At 32.0% G+C, this 21,335-nt stretch overlaps 1 protein-coding gene across 1 annotated transcript in view; it reads right to left on the reverse strand.

The window, feature by feature from the left end:
* Positions 1-2,165: 2,165 nt before the first annotated feature.
* The window catches only part of LOC139488161 (allatostatin-A receptor-like), a 55,897-nt gene continuing 36,727 nt past the window's right edge, over positions 2,166-21,335 (reverse strand). The window contains exon 3 of the mRNA XM_071273584.1: positions 2,166-3,733. Coding sequence (XP_071129685.1) covers positions 2,546-3,691 — 1,146 coding nt within the window. The 5' untranslated portion in view covers positions 3,692-3,733 and the 3' untranslated portion in view covers positions 2,166-2,545. The remainder of the gene's footprint in view (positions 3,734-21,335) is intronic.

Consider the following 21,335-nt stretch of genomic DNA (forward strand, 5'->3'; position numbering starts at 1 on the left):
CCTATTTTATTGCTGCTTTATCTCAAATCAATATCTCGAGAACAAGTGTTTAGAATATTCCTTTAAATACACAATAGGTAAATTCTCATTATCATTGCATGAATTAAATCTTTTAAAAGTAATGTTATGGCTATGCACTAGTTCAGCGGTACGTATATGTCTTCGTTTTTATCCAACGTAGATCTATTCAATCATCTTGTCTAGGAAGGGTTCATCGTTCTTTTTAAATCATCATTTAGATGCGTGATTTTTCTTATTGCATTTTTGTAACGTTTGCAGGACGTGTTTAGCTACAAAAATCGGTATTTCCATTTGAAACCAAATCTACTCCTTTTCTTGTTCCTTTATTTATATGAGGATGACTTTATACAGGGGCTTATAATGAATACAAATACAATAGCATTATCCCCTAACTTCGCGTTCTGCTATAAAAAGGATGTCATCTCACTAAATGATTCAGAGTTTAGTTACTATGTTAAGCACATCTCTCCCATCTAACTTTAAATAAAGGATACAATAGATATAGTAAAGTATGTTCTAATGTATGTAGCATGTAGACAAAATAGATGATTTCATCTTCCCAAAGAACTTTCCATTTGAATGTATCAACATTTCAGAAGCGCCTGCTTATTGAGTATTAATATGGATATAATATTCTAGACTGAGAGCTTACAATTCCTATTATGATTTCCGTGATGAAAGTTTACTATACAAATAAAGTATTGGAATAAGTGATCCAAGTGGTGAAGACGAAACCATTCCTTAAATAAATTCACGGACGCCATCACGAGTTGTATTGGTTGAAAGTTAAGAAATATCTGTTCCATAGATGACGACAGATATGTTCCACAGATGACGACAGATATGTTCCAATTGTCGTAACCATAATCACGACATCTTTTAATCGTATACGACCTACCTAATCAGACAAAAATATTACCGGGTTTGTAAATACATAAGCAACACGAAGGGTGCTTCATGAGGAGCAGGATCTGCTTACTATTACAGGTCACCTTCTGATGGGACTCGCTGTACTGAGTCTTTAGTTTTCTACGTTCTGTTCTGTTTTATTTGTGTACTGTTCTTGGTTTGTTCGTCGTTATTCATTTTTTGACTTCTAAGTCTTAGTATCCCTTTGGTATCTTTCGCCTTTTTTTTATCCTACTGGAGCACCGAAAATCACCACTGGTTTTGATGGGGTCGTTTTTTCATTCTTTGGTTTTCTATGCTGTATACTATTGTTTGCCTTTTGGTCGTTTTTGTTTGTTTGCCATAGTATTGTAAGTTGGTTTTTTTTTAACTGATGAGTATTCCTTTTCTAAGAAGCAAATAAACTCATCATAGATACCAGAACTAGATTTAGTATACGCCAGACGCGCGTTTCGTCTACAAAAGACTTATCAGAGACGCTCGAATCTAAAAAAGTTGAAAAAGGCCAAATAAAGTACGAAGTTGAAGAGCATTGAGGAACAAAATTCCTAAAAGTTTTGCCAAATACAGCTAATGTAATCTATACAGCATTCAAACAGAACCTGCATACGCGGTATATATCTCCCAATTGATACGATATTCCCGTGCCTGCATTTCCTATCATAATTTTCTTGATAGAGGGTTGCTGCTCACAAGGAAGCTATTAAACCAAGAGTTCCAATTGGTGAAGTTGAAATCATCCCTTCGTAAATTTTACTGACGCCATCACGAGTTAGTTGACCGTTATGGAATAACCGTTTCACGAATGATATCGGATATGTTCCTTACCTGGTAACTACAATCCCCTTCCCTTTCATGAATGTGACCTACCGAATTAGACTATTTACTGGATTTGTTATAACATAAGCAACACAACGGGTGCCACATGTGGAGCAGGATCTGCTTACCTTACCGGAGCACCGGTATAATGAGTTTATGAAATTTAAATTTCGGCTAAGTACTGTTACCTTTTGTTTATTGTGAGGTCCATGGTTTTCGATTGCATGCCTGCTGTCCTAAAATATTGTTTTCTTATTACAACCATACCACATATCCTTTTTATATACAATATATTGTTGTAGTTCTGACTGTAAGACAACTTTAGACTATGTAGATAATAGAGGTGTTGGCAAGACTCATAAAATACGACCCATAATGCATTAGTATCTAGTATATATGTTTGCCAAATGCGAAACTTACGTCTATTTTTTTATTTTTTCGAACAATACATACAATGTAGCTACAATTTATATAATATACAACAAAACATTTAGTAATATTGAGTTTTTGTCACTTCATCAAAACTGTTTTTATGTTACAGATATGTTTTTAATAATACAAAATTCACTTTCAGAAATGTTATCTACATACTTGCTTTTCTATCAATGAACAGTGTATACATACTTTGTGATTATCGTGTGTTTTAATACTATTGCTTACTTTGTCGCAGCGTTCTGAAATGTGCGTTCGAGCCTACAAGCCTTCAGATATATAAGTCCTGCTAATGTTCATACTATTATTTCATTAATAATCAAACTTGAACATTTTGAAACACTGTTTTCATGATTGTATTACTTTAGGTAACCGTGTTTTCGGTGTTGCAATTTTTATCTTTAGTACTGACTTCATTGTTTGTATGGTTCAAGTTGTTTAACAGCATCTCCTTAGTTTCCTTATCAGCCCCGCGTGGCGCATGGGTTCTTTCGTATTCGAATTTCGTTGATACTTGTCCTTTGCAACAAAGAAGCTTTCTAAAACTTCGTCGGAAATTTTCGGACAGAAAAGCGTACAGTATAGGATTGACGCAACTGTTCATATAAGCTAAGCAATTTGCAGTCATTTGAATACCAAATGTAATTGGGGTTGCTTCAAAATGTCCAAAATATTGAACTAAAAACATAATCTGAATGGGTAACCAACACAAGGCAAATATTCCTACAACGATGATAATCATCTTCGTAACTCTTTTCTTGGATCTGATACTTTCGGCACGTTGACTTCCACCGGGAACAACTCCATACAAGAGCCTTTTCAACATAAATCCATACAAAACGCAAATCAGTGTCAAAGGTAATACATATCCAAAAGCAAAGAAGCAACCGTGGAATCTACGAGCTACGGATAAATTTTGCTCTAATATACACGTTGATCGATTACGGTCATAAAATTGATATTCAATAACATGGAACTCGAAAGCTGCCGGGAGATTAGAGCCGAGAATTACAATCCATGTTAAAATAACCAGAAAGTTCGCATTTTTTCTGTTTCGGATTTTCATTGATGTGATTGGATGAACTACTGCAAGATATCGATCAAGTGACATGAGAACGAGGGTATATACACTTGCGAATGCGCAGACATACATCAGATAACTTGATATCTTACACCAAAGGGTACCGAAGGGCCATGTTGACATGACATATTTTGTGGCAGTAAAGGGAACACAGAATATGATAAATGAAAGATCCGCAAAGGCCAGGCTAACAATTAATATATTTGTTGTATTTTGCATCTGAGTGTTTGACCAAACAACAATGATTACCAAAAGGTTTCCTAGAAACCCAACTAAAACAACGATACCAAATATAATTGATACAGCCAAATGTATTGCGCGTTCAAACGCAAGCGCACTTTCCATCTCTCCTTGAATACTTTCGGACAAATTATTTGACATTGTTGAATTCATCATTCCGGAAGTAGTGTTGATAAATCCCGATGTCATGATGATCAAAAGGCTTTCGAAATCATCTAGAAGTTAATTAACCTGAAAATAGAATAAAAAAAATCCAATTTGTAAAAGAAAACTTCAATAGATAATTTCTGTATAGTATATCAAATGTGTCGTTCGGTATTCAACGAAGTCATATTGACTATCGCATTTGACTAACACACTTCAGAAAACCCCATTTACAAAAGATCAGGACTCCTATGAAAACGACAATTCTGCTGAGTCTTCAATAAAAATCTATCTGACATTTTTTTTGTATTACTCTGATATCTGAAAACTTGTTGGTTCTTACTGTCGAAGGAAAAGTCTTTTTGTCTCTGTCTTATTAGTATATAGAATAAAGCAAGGATGCTCTTTGATTTTGCATTTCAATCAGATTATGTCAACCCTTTAAGTGCACCTGTCAATTCGTCGAATTAAAATGGGCTCTGTATTTGAAAATGTCTGTACCAAGTCAGGAACATGACAGTCGTTGTCCATGGTTTGATGTGTTTTATCATTTGATTTTGCCATGTAATTATGGAATTTCCGTTTTGAATTTACCTCGGAGTTTATTTTTGTGATTTTACTTTTTTTCTGTAATTCAATTTACTGATGTTGAGTATCATAGCTTGCTACTACCTATTGCTCATTCCTTGTCCTTCATAGACTATTATCATTGATCAGATCCCATTTTTGTTGTTGTTTTAAAAAAAAAAGTTTGAAATACTCGTTTGTAATTGTTTACTGTTATACATTTAAGTCGAGTATTTATTAAACAGATATTTCAACATTTTGAAATACTAGTATTATCTTCATATATTAAGTTGAAATTGGCTGGCTTTCAGTAACTTCTTAATTGGTACTTCTTGTGCATTTTATATCAGTTTTGTATCAGTTGTTTTGTACTTCGTGCCAATAGACTTCATCATGCCCTTTCAGGCTTATTTTAACAATGTGTTCTAATAATGTTACGCTAATGTTCCGGGTTAGGAGAGGGTTAAGTAGATATAAGAAGATGTGGTATGAGTGCCAATGAGACAATCCAGTTATATCCTTTATGTGCTTGCCAAAGTATTTCTGTTATCTAGTAGTTGAAGTTAGTTGCTGTATGTCATATATGTTCTTTACTTATTGATATTAGTATGAATCAGGCCGTTGGATTTCTCTTTTAAATTGTTTTATCATTTGTCACGTTGTCGTCTTTCATATCTTTTCTATACCTATTTTGATTTTCTCATTGTTGAAGGTCGTTCAGTGACCTTAAGTTGTTTACATTCTCGCCGTTTTGGTCTCTTGTGGATAGATGTCTCTTAACAATCATATCACATCTCCTTATTTTTATATTAAGATCAAAATACCATTCAGATTATACTAATAAGGATAAATCATTTTGTAAACACTATAATTTGTTCATACGTACATAACATTTGTGTTAGTCTAAATCAAATTGAATGTATTTGTATCTCAAAATATGCATAAAAAAGAATTGTGATACAATTTTTTTTTTTTTTAATTTTCCTCCTAATAATTTGTATGTTACATGATCATAGTTTATAAAATCTGCTTTGAGTACAGTACATAGATATAAGACAATGTGGTATTAGTGCCAATGAGACAACTCTCAATCCAAGTCACAATTTATAAAAGTATTACATTATTGGTCAAAGTGCAGTCTTCAACACGTAGCCTTGGCTCACAACGAACAGCAAGCTATAAAGTGCCCAAAAAAATTACTAATGTAAAACCATTCAAACAGGAAAACCAACGGCCTAATCTATATAAAAAACGAGAAACGAGAAACACTTATGAGCCATATCAACAAACGACAACAACTTAACATCAGATTCCTGGCTTAAGACAGGTGCAAACAATTGCAGCGGGTTTACGCGTTATTGGTACCAACCTTCCCCTTATCTGAAAAATAGTGTAAAATCACAACATATAAAGACACACTATAAAATATCAACAGAAAAACATCCTTTTTGAAATAATTCAACATATTGTTTTTAAAATAATTTTAATTATATGAAAACAATGAACTAATTGAATAAATAATAAAGAAAAAAGGAAGCCCGGCAGATGAAATTACTGTAAACATTTGGTAATTGGTGTAAATCTGAATTAAAAAAAAAAACAAAAAAAAAAACGGAATTAACAGAAAATATTGTATAAGGTGTGGTCAATATGTCACCTTAATTAATGATATTCCACTATTACATAATGTTGTCTAATTAAGGAAAAGATGTTACGCTTTGTCAGTGTTTGTCACTTTCCTTATTTTTTTATAAAAATTCATTCGGTTCATTTTGATATTGACTATTGCTCTGACGTCCATATTAGTTAAATAGTTTGCAAAATCCTTTGAAAAATGTAATTACATTGCACCTATTATAGCATTCGTAAATTAATGTTCCAGTGTTTTAATTAAGATAATAAAAGGGAAGTTCTTATCATTCACTACTTTTCCCCATTTATCTCTAAAATCGTTCCTACAAACAGCAATTATTGCTTGCTTCTAAAGCAATCACTTCATCTTCAACCACCATTTACATCATTTAAAACTGTCAATTCTACTTCTACGACAATGTAATTTTTATATGTATTAAGTAATAAAATAAAAATATTTCATCAATGCTTTTCCATCTAGAATCGCCAAGACAGCAAGAATTCTCTATGTCTGCACGAGTGTCCTGATTTTTATAAATGGGTTTGCAGTCACTCATGGTTTATACTGGATTCGATTTATTTCATGTCTTGAAATGATCTATACAGTATAAATAATGAATAATCAAATTATCTTTTGTAACTCGTACCATTAATCACTAAATGGCTATTTTGGTTCTACAGGAAAATGGACGGATTTTTATAGCGTAGGTCATTGTGACTCTCATATAAACTACCAGAGATTATTGATGGATAGCTGTTTGAAGTTCACGCGGAAGTAAAGGAAGAAGCTAGCAATGTTGCCATTAACATTTTCACTGTTGATAAAATACCAAACATGTACATGTAAGATAATCTTAAAAAAAGGGACGAAAGATACAAGAGGGACAGTCAAACTCATAAATCGAAAATAAACTGACAACGCCATGGCTAAAAATGAAAAAAAAAAAAAAAAAGATAAACAATAGTAAATATGACTCAACATAGAAAACTAAAGAAAATCTTGAGCAACACGAACCCCACCAAAAAGTAGGGGTGATCGCAGGTGCTCCGGAAGGGTAAGCAGATCCTGCTCCACATGTGGCACCCGTCGTGTTGCTTATGTGATAACAAATCCGGTAAATAGTCTAATTCGGTAGATCACATTCATGAACGGGAAGAGGATTGTAGTTACGACGTAAGGAACATATCCGATATCATTTGTGAAACGGTTATTACTTAACGGTCAACCAACTCGTGATGGCGTCAGTAAAATTTACGAAGGGATGATTTCAACTTCACCATTTGGAACTCTTGGTTTAATAGCTTCCTTGTGAGCAGCAACCCCCTATCAAGAAAATCACGATAGGAAATGCAAGCACTATAGACTACAAAAATCATAGAAAATATAGGCACAATAATACAGGAAAAATCTCTAATAACGGAAATTTTGATTAAATATTCAGATAGGATATTGGCTTCGTATTTCGAAATACTACCAAATGACTGTACAGTGCTTGACTTGAACACTTTGGTAAATTTACTGCTAAACAACTGTACAAAGACGAAATAAAACGAATTATTCAATTTAAAACTAGATGAATGTACAGTTTTTTAAGTTGCGTTTTCTACGCGTGTCGTCGGTAATTAAAAAAATGCAATGTACACCCTTAACATCCTACGACACAAAAAAAAACCCATTACAGTATGCAATAAAGGCCAGCGTAGAAAAAGGCCAATAGTGTGTCTCCACACTGTAAAAACAGCGTTTAGATTTGAAACGGATCTACAACATGTTTAGGTCTAAACGTTTTTAGGAAAGCGTTTAGGATCTAAACGGATATTTATCTAAACATAATAATAATTTTATTATGGTAAAAATCATTGCAAGAACATAAAGCAGAAATGTACAAGTTTATTGTATATTCTACAATACAGTGTGGACTATTCAACCTGTAGTGCTGTACCACAAGTAGTTCCTGTGAAATCATAGTACTAGTAGGCTAACTGTTGGAAGGTCTAAACACCATATATTTCTAAACATACAACATCTAAACACTTGTTAAAATCTAAACATGTTTAGATGCTAAACGCGTTTCAAAACGTACACATAAAAAGTGTTTAGATAAGTGTTTAGGATCTAAACACTGTTTTTACAGTGCAATTTTAGTGACTTTTGTTAGAGCAACCATGAACATGCATAGCTATCAATCCTATATGATTCAACCGTCAAAAGATTATGAATTATTCACTGCAATGTGCGTTAGCATAATTATTATATCAGAATTTTAATTGATTGAGGTAGTTTGCTTTCATAAATTGCAAGCATTCTTAAATGCGTTATTATGTTGTACCATTCTTGGGATACCTTATTTAATTGAAAAATAGTTTGAAATGAAAAAAAAATATGATTACATGATAATGACGATGTTTACACAATGTACATTGCACAAAGTGCAGCTTGATTATCGATTAAAAAAATTCCGGGAAAAGAATGATGTGTACACAATAACCTCGCCATCATCGCAGCTTGCTTTAAAAAAAAAACGAATAAAAAAAAAATAAACTGCGACGGTTGAAAATGTTTTGAAAAATAATGACAATTTATCTTACAAACAGGAAATGATATTTGTCTTATAAAATAAATATAATCTCGACAGACGACATTCCTGTTGAGAAAAATAATTTAGAAATTAGATATTCTTATTCAGTACTACGGTTTGAATAGTGCTGTATTAGGCAGATTCAAATCAGACAGCTCATGTTTACTATCAGATGAAAGTCTACCCGAGAAGGACACAGCAGGGATGATAACTAATATCTAATGGACTTTTGAATGTGTTGAAATGTTCAAACACGATATTCATTATAGTCGTTGTTTGTAACTTGAGGTTTATATTATTAATGCGGGTAAATGATATCGTGTTTTTGTCAACCATCTAAAAATATAAATAAAGGAGGTGTCAACTAAATAACCTGCGGACATAGCAGCAATTCAGAAAATCCTTACTGACCTGTACAATATTTTTTCAACGAGAACGAATTCCAGGTTTTATATTAACACGAAAAGACACATTTATATAGAGTCCATCATTTACCATTACGGAAGTATAAAACTGCTTGAATATACAAAGAGTCAGTTTCGTACATGGACTGTTCTTAAAACTTGCAATGTCATCGTCTGATTGAAAAGTTTTTTTATATTTACACAGTACCTAGCAGCAATAGCCAAGCCCCCCCCCACCAAAAAAAAAAATAAAAAAATAAAAAAAATAATCAAAGATCAAGAAAAACAAACAAATATACCAGAGGAGAACGATATGGTAAATTGTTTATCGGTATTTACATCGTACAACAATTGTCGGTATTTTGAGAATGTGATTAGAAAACTACTAATTGTAGGGAGTTATGTGAACAAATTGCTTTTTTATGAAGACGTTCCTATCAAAACAATCAAAAACAAAGTGCCTCTTAAAGATTGATTTAACCAAGGCGTTTTATTTTTAAATCATCATGTTTTTTACCCTGTTTTAAGTATTTGCATTCAATCATCATTGAAAAGTATCATATCCTTCATGTTATAAAAAAACCTGTTAAGTAAATTAAATAATTTTCCATTAAATATAAGAACACTTTTTGGAAATGGTACTAATATGAAATGCATTGTAGATCTAGTACAATTTCGCGCAATTGTTTGATTTTGAGTTAAAAACATTTGTCAATTAAATTTATCACGTTGTCGAACCGTCCAAGTCCGTGAATATGTAATTAATTAGTTGGACTATAAGGCAACTATCTAAAATGACTTTCATGTACACAAGTATAGGTCACGGTATGACATTCAACATTGAGCAAAACTCCCACTGTATAGTCAGCTATAGCTATAGCACACCAATTATAAGTCACGATATGGCCTTCAACATTGAGCAAAATCCACACAGTATAGTCAGTAATAACAATCAGACCGACATGACAATTGTTCACGTCCTTGAAATGTAAAACTATAAATTGGATTGTCTCCTACTCAACATGGTGTAATTAACGTAAAAGCATCTGTCGTGTGCTCAATACGTTCTTGTTCCCCATTATAAATCTATGTAAATTATGAATAATTGAAAAATTATTTTGAACAATTTCAATACCTGCAAGATGTCTACTAATATAAATTCACATATAATAACCTCAAACAGCTTCAAAGAATTTATAAAACTTATATGTGATAGATAAATATTGTTATAGACATTGTTTTAGTAAGTCATTACACTTACCAGCAGGTGAAAACAAAAACTTAGAAATACAATAAAGATAATAATTCAACTTTCTTGAACCCAACAGCATGTTATTACAATAAAAAAACAGTCAACCTATACAAGTAAACACTGGTAACGTTCACTCATATTGCATCAAACCGTTAATAAATATTACGTGCATTTAGCAACAGACACTATCCGTTTACGCTTGATATATTTTGTTTGAAGAATGAATCGAGAACTATTTTTTTTTAATGCGGTTCTTGTTTTTCTGTACTTGATATTTGCTATGTCTGATGCTGTATGAATCCGTTCAGCCTCCGCGGGCACATACTACCACGTTGTGTGTGGTAAATCGTGTTGATTAAGCTTTGTATTTCATTATTGTATATCACATCTCTGTCTGTCAGGGATTGTCTATCGATGTTTTATTCTTTGTTGTATTAGCTTTGACGTATAATATCTTCTATATTAGATGTGTTGTGTCTATCACATTGACATGGTTTTGACCTGTACCCTAGATCTTTGCGTGACCTTTAATCCTTAAAAATGAAGGAGCGTATCTCTTCTATTGCCTATGATAACGAATATGTCAAGTTTTACAAAGATGTTTTTTTTTTTATTATAAGGTATACGTGGTGGGCCTGTTTATTGTTAAAGATTGTAAGGTGACCTATAGTCGTTTACATTCTCGTACATTTGGGTCTCCTGTGTAAATTAAAAATCGAACACAGTCGTCCTTTCGTTTAATGAATAAGAACCAAGTTTGTGTCATGTTGACAAATTGTTACATGTATACTTAACTTAAGCTTCATCTTTGATCCTTATTGACTTCGAGCTTTGACCTTAAATAATCATCTAATATCGCCAATTTTATTTATTTTTATTTATATATAACAACTCAATTATTGACTACCCGCCTCCTTTATACGGGCCTGGGACCGGTAGTTTACCGACTGGCGGGTTAAAGTCATTTTAATAACAAAACATATGCTAAATTAAAACTTTCACTCGTACATATATAGTTTTAAAAAACCATTAAAATGTCTCTGCTCATCATTGAATTAAAGGCTGGTATTTGTAGCTGAAAATGGACACATATTCCCTTCTGCTTATTTATCCACTCATTAGTTGTTGATACTTTTCATGAGCAAGATGAAATCAACATGACTTAAAACCACGTCTGGAAAGAGGTCTCTTACTGTTTTGTGCATTTTATCTTCAAAATCTAGATGAATGGTGGTATTATTCGAGGTCAGATTAATCTTCTTGCAACTTTCACCAAGTAAGGGAATCATTTTCTTGTAACACGCTTGTGATTTTGACGGCAACAGACAATATACTAAGAGAATATAATGTCCATTCTTAAAGCCATGTATAGCATAAAGTTGTATGAATATGATCTAATTCTACATTCAAAATAATTGTACACGATTCATCTGTGAATATACTAGCACAACACGACTTAACTGTACATCTTGACATATTGACTCGTGAAAAAATATTCTATTACTAAACAATTAATTTTTTTGGTGAGTTTACTAAAAATTTGATGAGTGTTCAGTTAAATATTAAGTGGAAAGGTTAATTATAGTACAAGTATGATATAGGTAAAACATGTACAGTTTATGATATAGATAAAACATGTACAGTTTATGATATAGGTAAAAAATATTTACAGGTTAATGTGGCGCAATTTCATTTCGTTTATTAGCGCAATTAATACCATCAAAATAAAAGAGAGTGGCGCAATTAAGGTGGATCCATACAGATATAACAATTTTTTTTCACCATTGAATTTTTCTTAAAATTTGCATACACATACTATGCAATGGCCTCTATAAAAATTTGGGATAAAAATAGTATGTCACCATGCAGACTCGTTTCCATGGTAACGGTCACCAAAGTTGGTACATCACGTGTATGCATAAATACATACCTGATGTAGAAACTTTGGATTTTTTTGAAGCCTTTGAAAGTATTTTAAAAGGTTTGTTCTTCATTTATTACAAAATTATTATTTAAAATGTAAATAAAACACAAATAATGGCAGTTTTATTCATATTTCACCTTTTCAAAACTGCAATTGGCGCAAATTGATTCTGCCCAATAAAATATTGTCTTGTCTTGTCTTGTCTTGTCTTGTCTTGTCATGATTATTCACTTCCTCTACTTTGTTGCGAAGCCATGTTAACTAATTGTTTCGAAATTAGAAAATTACAAATAAAAAATGAGTTTGGAAAGCAATACGGTATGTTTAATTAAATAAACGTTTCTCTCCAAAGTGGAGTATTTTGTAATGATAATTACAATATTTGTTATAATTTTTTTTCTTAAAAAAGTATGTATGTATTACCCATCACGGCGATCGTCTGAAACCTATGTTTAGTGTCGGAATATGAATAACTAGAAGTGTTATGTCTGAATGACAAACACGAAGCCACCAAATTACAGTCATAATTTAGTTTTTACATGAACAGAGAGAAAAGTCTGAAAATCTCCAACGAAAGGCTAATTAGAAAGGAGACATATTTTAATTATGCTTATTTCGTGACAAAGAGGTAAAAACAAAGAAATATAAATTGCATTGAATATGAAATATTCTTTTAACCACAGAATGAATTACATTTGTAAACCATATTCTATTCAAACAAAATCCAACAACAAAAAACCCTATCAAAGATACCAGGCTTATAACTTGAACACCATATGCTCAAATAAAATACGTCACAAGGCAAACATGGTCAACCGATGAAGAGAATTATACTATGTGGTGTTAAAATTTTCCTTCCATAATGATTTGACTAATGGAAAACATCTAAATATAATGAAATGTTTTATTTCTCGTTGATGTCTCGTTTAAAAATAGTTTATTTGCTACAAAGATCTATTTCCATTTCTATTATTTTATGTGCATTTTTTATCTGCATCTACAATTATTTATATTGTTTAATGATATGAGCCAACTCTTTTGTTGATACCATAGGTTTTGCAACTACAAATATGTTGATGGTTTATTAGTGCTTAGTAGTCTTGTTAAAATGAACATCTGACAAAATACTATAGACAATAGCTTGATGAATTAACCTGTGTAACCAATGAATGTCATGTCTCGTCTTGCTAAATCAGAATATATAACAGCCGCGAAACAATAATTTGTCAATCCCCTAAACCATAAAGTGCAGATAGCACCAAAAGAAACTAATATCGAGAAATGAAAAAAGTCGCGGCAACGCAATCTGACAGTTATTTGCTTTCCTTGGACGCTTTCATTTATAATAATGTTCAAAACAGTCTAAGAAACCAATACCAGAAGTATTTTTTACGACAAATCATTTGACAACATTAGCTTGAGGCAAATCGAATGATCCATGGAGGTATCTACTATTGATAGTTATGCAAGGGTATGGCTTGTACATGACTTAACGAATATATGTTTTGAACATCAACTAGTTTTATGCTACTTAAAGATATTAATATATGAAATATAAGATGATTAGACAACTTCAAAATAAAATAAAATGATAAGTTTAAATAGATTTACTGTACAAATGTCCCACAATATATGTTTCCTTCATCACATCATACGTTCATAAAAACTTTTCTTTAAGCTTATTATGTTATTGAATATAATGTTAAGAATTGGTGATACAATTTAAACTGCATTCCTAAATGTATCACAAGTACCACAACGAAATCGTTGGACATGTTATGGACATTGTATACCAACAAGAACATACGAACAAAATCCCAAGGTGCTCTTTATATCCCAAAATGTGGGTTGTTGGTCTGAAAGCCTTAAAATTCAACAAAAGACATAACTAGAAAGAATTGTGTATACAAATTACGTTTAAGCAATACAATACAGACTTTCGTTTTGCCATTTAGATTATTCTAATCTATAATCAATCATTCAGAAATAGAACTGACTGATGAATTGAATGTATATTACAATAAATAGTCAGAAACAGCTAACAATTAAAGGCATGGCTTTAAGAAGTCAGGGTTTGTTTGAGTGCTCTTGAACATCCATCACTGTTGCTCACTTTTATAAAGGAAATACGTTTAGCGACATCTACATTTGGAGTTAAATGTAAGATTTATTTTGATGAATTATCAATTTGTTGCTTCAGATTATATTACATGTTTCGTTTTGCCACGAGAGCTGTCTGAAAGTATTTGGTAATTATCTTGGAAAACTAACTGTTTCTAATTGACAGATCCATATTTGGAGTCAATTACAGAGATATTTTTCACAACGATGAACACCCGTGAGGTATATGATAGTCAAGTCATTCACAATGAATATTATCTGATGCCCATGTCTGTGCATTAAACAGGAAGCTAATCTCGTGTTTTTATATTAGCGAAAATTCATTTGGCTTCAAACAAAATAAAAGAGTTAAGATAATTTCTATTGACATCTTAACGGACAGGGTTTTGATGACTAACATATGACAAAACCAGATAGCCACGATGTGATAAACATTCTATTGTATTAACGGAGTTTTCAGCATATTGTATTAAGAAATTTTCAAACTTATTTATTGTTATGAAAAATGCTGTAAACAAGTCTTGTTTTTTCCGTCTTATTTTGCATTCAATTGTAAAAAGTAGCAGGAAAAAAAGCAAGTGATACATTTTAGAGATTTCAATCTTGATCCAATTTCGGGCTAAAACTGTGGTGGTAAAATTCGAAATGCTTATAATGCTTATCCTTCGGTGCAAAGGGCATGTGTAAGGAATGGACAACCCATTTCATATCTTTTCTATTATAACTGCGCCCGTTTTAAATTCCTCCCTGGAACCTTTTCTTTTGAACAGTTTTCAATTTTTAAAATTATGACATATGATATATTTTTCTTCTCTCTTTTTTGATTATACATTCGCATGTTTATAATCTTCCAATTAATAATAAAAAGACGCGAATTTTAGCAAACTACAAAAATGTAGAAGAAAGTTAAAATGAATCCCTTTGTTTACACACTAGTTGATTGACAAAATATATAATCAAATCTACCTTTAAACAGTAATACTTTTGATAGACTGAATTATAAAACCCTTAATAACATAGTAAAACTATCAATATTCATTTGTTTTGAAAATTTCAATATCAGTGTACTATTTCGCAATATTAGAATAAGGAGTGATTTTACATACTCTCATCATAGATACAGGGCTTATAATTTGTTTTACATCAGACGTACGTTTCGTCTACAAAAGACTCATCGCTAACGCTCGCGACAGCAATTACTTGATTTATTGTTGATATAATGTAATATATCACAAAAACAACGGTTTTCTTTTTGTTTCCATCTTTACAGATGATGGAAAACTCTCTACGACAAAACCACTGTATTTTAAAACAGCTGGTGACCAAATAAATTAGTGCTACAAACATGACTATTTTCAAATACTTTATACCATATTCCAGTTCTTAACATTGTATTTGTTTTATATTACAACAGTGATGTCTGTTATGATGACGGTTCTATATAGTCACCAGCTGTCAATTTGCAAAATGTGTTCGTGACAAAGTTATCTGTTTGTTACTGTTTTCTAAAATTCTGTCCTCGATTCACGTACAATTATAGATCATGATCCAACTTTGATGCTAAGAGCAGTTCCTAAAGTTGTAAAAAAATCTTGTCTAAACAATGAATTCATTTAAGGTAGCAGCTGTTTTCGTGGTGTAACTATATATCATTCGGTTTTAAAGGATTTGATATATGATCAAATGTAATAAATCATGACCTATTAATTATTGCAGATTTAGGAACTAGACATTTGGAAACAAATCACATTAGTCAGAGATTTATAAGACACATCAACCATTTGATTTTTATAAGAGTAAGTTAATGATTTGCGCAATTAAAACTTTTTTCCAATGGCAACTTGTTCTTTGTTATCTTTTGAAAAATTATATTGTGTTCTTGGGGTCATGTTGTTTATACACCATTGGGCTTCTCGGAGCGATCGGTTGCTTTTTTTCAATCTTTTCTCTCAATCGATGTTATGACTTTTGAACAGCGGTATACTACTGTTGCCTTTATATGACACTGTTCAAGATTATTTTCGGCCTAAAAATATTTGTATTTTTTTAATTGTACCATTATTAATACTCTGGATGATATAATAGCTCCCAATAATGACGACTTGAGTATGTAAATAAAAGTGAGTTTTCCTGCTTAACTGACTTTGAATCAAGCTAATACTACATGCAACAATGAACGCTGTCCTTTCATGGATCTTGATAGATATAATTATATATATATGTATTAACAGGAAGATAGATAACAAACATTTACGATAAAAGAGAAGATTCTTCATTTCCTAATATTAATTATTCATCTTAAGATGGTGACGTTCCCTTGTCACCATCTTATTGTGTTTTTTTTTTTATCTCAACTTATTCAATTCGCACGTGTTTGTAACAACATATTTGATGTAAACGAAAAAAATCTCTGCATTACTGACAAATTGTTACACTAGGGTTTTCAATATCACAAACTTGTCAAAACATTTAATTAATTTTATCATCAGTCAAAGAACAACAATTGTAAACAATTTTACCAGACTTATTCAGGAGGGATCTAGTTACGATACTGTGTGGTGAGGTCATTGAAGATGGCATCTTTTTTTTTAATTAATATTGATTCCTCATAGGGTCTTTGCATCGGATCGGAATTAAACACACTAATTCTAAAACTAGTTTTGGGTAACTTTACTTTCGTTTATTTTATGATGAAATGATATTAAACTCATAACTGGAGGGATCGTGCTTGGTTTTCATATGATGAAGCCATCATATTTCAATCAGTTTAATGGATATATGGAGCTGGCATGCTAGTAACTGCTAGTAGTCCTTTATTAATTAAGGTATCACTGTCGTGGCATAAAGACCAACTGAAACCCGTTAACGGGTGCTGAATGATCTTCCGGTGTTGAAGACCCATTGGTTGCCTTTGGCTTTTTTTTCTACTCTTCGGTCGTTTTGTTGTCTCTATGATACATTCACCGTTTCCATTTTCCATTTTATTTATATCTCGAAAGCGGTCCCTCCTCTAACATATATAATTGTTAGGTACTAGCTTCATCTCGGTGGAATGTTTACCTGGTGTTTAAACCAGTCTTCAACCCACCTGATCTCACCAGTTCGCCAGATATTGGATATAGTCCTGGGTTACAAGCTTACAGCCATGAAAAAAAGCCATATGCTATTTTTACTTTCATCTATTAAAGTGTTAATTTGTCTGGTATCAGTTTAACTGCTCTATTAAAAACTTTAATCAACAATTAAATCACAAAATTAATAAAAGACGTTCCGAAGGCTAACAGACGTTACGCTTCATTGGTTATATCCGAGAATCTGTTATGATTACCATGGCTGTGAATATTTATATACGACCACCATATTAGACTGTTCACTCTTCCATCACTTATTTAATACTTTCTGAATCAATGAACTCTCTGCTATTATGTAAACAGGAGTTTAGGGTGATGGAATGTCAGCTGAAAACGGCATTGGATTTCTGTCATCAGAATGGAAATGAGTTTATTGATAGCTATACGGCCATAATCATCACTGCTTATAACAGGAAATGCGGCTTCTAAATTTAATTAAATCAGTCAGTCTTTTAACGGTTAATTAATGTAGTTTAACCTTTTGTGTATTTTCTTTGCACATGTAATGAAGACAAAATACGTAAATGATTACAGTAAATGTGATGAAAATGCAAAAGCACTGCATTATACCAAAACAATTCTTGGAAAACAAATAGAACATTTCATTTTCATCACTCTAGGGGTAAACATGAGGAGTTACGATATGAGCGACAATGAGACAACCATAAACTATAGAGTTTAAATGAAGTGCAAGTGAACAGTTAGAGGGAGTCATACGACGTTCAACAATTAGGAAATTCCGTATCGTATATTCGGCTATGAAGCTAAGTTAATCATGTTTTTTCATAACCCGGGAATATAAGTTCTGATAAATGTGATAAGATCAACTTCGTTGAGTTAAGTAATTATGACAAATTATGACATAAGGTTGCTTATAAAAAGATCTCCCGACAATGTATTCTGCTAAAAAAAATGTTTTAGTGTTCTACTCAGGCAACAGTGATGACAAGAAATGTTGTTTATACAATAGACTAATCTTTTCCCCAGACAAGTTGTTAAGTAACAATCAAAATGTATAATTTAAAGGCGTAGTACAGGGGGGGGGGGACTTATAGTACATGTTTTAAGATAAATGTACAAGTATAGGAGATACATGAAGTTAGCAGTTAGAACTAAATCGGTTTTTAAAACGAGTAATGATGATACAGGTATGATAATAAAGGGTAACTAAAGTATGACTGTTTCGGCTATTGATTTATTATTCTTATATAAAGTGTATATACCATTCTCTTGTTTTATTTGCAGTACTATCGTATCTTAGATTATCTTCACAAGATAAAAGTAAATCAAGTACCAAAAGTCCTTAAGTAACTGACTTCTTACATTACTTAAAACTTATTTACAATTTCGTATTACATTTAACAATTTGACATGCATCCAAAATAAAACAAATGATGACAATTTTATTACATGAGATACTCAATCTTGAACTTCATCCCAGACTCAATTAATAATTTATAGAAAAGATTTATAAATGGACTTATTAAGTATGCATTAATTATAAATCTAACCTTTTCCAAGATAAACAAGATTCGTATGTTACTGTAAAAATCTGCATTTTATCATCTGTAAATAAATGCTTTCAAAAAATATGTGTTGTTAAATTAGAATATACAGTAAATGCGATTTTTAAAGTGCTTAAACATTTTAATTCATAGTTTAACTCGTTTACAGAAAAAAACAGAAACTTTTTTTAACTACAGACAATTCAAGAGTGAATGATGAAAGCGACGCTACAATTAGAATCATATTCAAAACAGTGTAGCTGTGGCCATAGATTGACGACCTTAAATGTTCCCATTGACTGGGGCAGATTATGTGAACGTTTGTCTGTAACGACCGCTGCTCACTATGTACTTGTTAAAGACACTTAAACTGTGGGGTCATAAAAGGTTCTCAACACCTAAATAAAGCAATTAGAAAAACTAATCAGGAATAACACGATGTTTTGATTTATATCAATAATATAAATCAAAACATAAAGCTATTCCTAATTAATTTTTCGAAGTATTTTAATATTAAAGGCGTTAAGAACCTTTGGTGACCCTACAGTTTAAATTCTATAATAAGTAAGTAGTGAACAGTTGTCGTTACAAACACACGTTCACCTAATCTGTCCTAGTCAATGGTATAATTTAAGGTCGTCAATCAATGGCCACAGCTACACTGTTTTGAATATGATTCTATAATACAAACAAAAATTCATCGTTCATTCAACGAAAATAAATGCAAATTCGACTTTCTGATTTCCACTCCATAATTTTATCAGTTAGCAAAAAAAAAAAAAAAAAAAAAATGGGAGACTAATGTTATACCCTTCTAAAGATGAATCAATATTAAACTTATCCGTAGAAGTATTTTGGAATAAACTTAGAATAGAGGATTGAAACGAAGAATGTGTCAAAAAGACATCAACTCGACGAAAGAGCGAAAACAAAATAGTTTATATGCGGTGTGAACTAGAATTCAAAATGCAAAGTGTTCATTCTTCTTTTTACGAGTCCATATACAAATAAAAGGTATAACAACATAATTTTGAATAGTTTGTTTTGTATTGTCTTGTGTAAATAATTAAGAAAACAAGAATAGAGTGTTTTGATCTGTAATGTACCTCAATATTTCCATATACTTATAGCACAGACTATTTCAGAATTGTACATTGACCTTTACCAGGAAATGCTTCAGGCATAAATGTACATCAACCTTTACCATTAAGTGTCTAAGGAATGTGTACTCATAAAATTGAGAATGGTAACTGGGAATGTATCAAAGAAACAACCACCCGACCAAAGAACAGAATACAGCCAAAGGCAACTAATGAATCTTCATAACAGCGAGAAATCCCGAACCGGAGTACTTCAGGAATGTACAAAATTTTAAATATATGTTCTAATTTATAAGGTAATGCAAAATATCATTCTTTTATTTTTGCAAAATAAGAAATCAATCTTGGGAAAAGTGTGCAGTATGTTTATCATAACATAGTTTAAAACAATTCTGTACCAAACTAGACCATTAGTCAAGAAAAATGCAGTAACTTACCAGAAAAGCAGACCATGATGTTCTCAAAACACATTGAAAACAAAAATAAACAATGCTATTTATCGTGAATAAATGTGACCTACCGAATTAGACTATTTACCGGATTTGTTATCTCAAAAGTAACACGACGGGTGCCACATGTTGAGCAGGATCTGCTTACCGTTCCGGAGCACCTGAGTACACCCCTAGTTTATGATGGGGTTCGTGTTGCTTAGTCGTCATGTGTACTATTGTTGTCTGTTTGTCTTTTTCATTTTTAGCCATGGCGTTGTCAGTTTTTTGTTGATTTATGAGTTTGACTGTCCCTCTGGTATCTTTTGTCCCGCTTTATGTATTATTTACTAAATTCAAAATACGAAACATTATAGTATGTTTTTTTCTTTGACCTACTACTAAGGAAGCCCTGTATCCATTCTTCAAGTGTTAGACCAAAACAGCACAAACCCAATATTATTTGATAGCCTTTGTTGTTAAACATTTCAATCAACCCCGCCCAATATACCAATTGTGTTTCGAACCTCACTTGCTTGTGAATTACTTTTAATTATAAAAAAAGAAGATGTGGTATGATTGTCAATGAGACAACTCTTCACAAGAGACCAACATGACACAGAGAATAACAACTATAGGTCACCATACGGACTTCAGCAATGAACAAAGTCCATACCGCATAGTCAGCTATAAAATGCCTGTTTTACTTTGGAAATGTCTGTCTGATACCACTTTATCCCTGAATTATTGGCCTGCATATAAGTTGGAGCGTAATTTTCAAACGATCAATTTATAACTTGGTATTAATAACTTGAAGGATAAGTGATTTCAATTAATGGATATACTCTTTAACAATATAATGCTTCCCTTTTATCTTAGCTTTATTGAAATTTTGCATGTTTAATCTAAAACATTATACAATGAAAACAACGGATTATTCATGTTACTGCCTGGAACAAAGATTAGTAAGTTAGAGAAAAACTCTAAATTGACGATGGAAATATGCGTACTACATGAATGATTGACTATTCGTGTTAAACACCACT

Source organism: Mytilus edulis, chromosome 9 (assembly GCF_963676685.1).
Source record: "Mytilus edulis chromosome 9, xbMytEdul2.2, whole genome shotgun sequence".
Classification (NCBI taxonomy): Eukaryota; Metazoa; Mollusca; class Bivalvia; order Mytilida; family Mytilidae; genus Mytilus; species Mytilus edulis.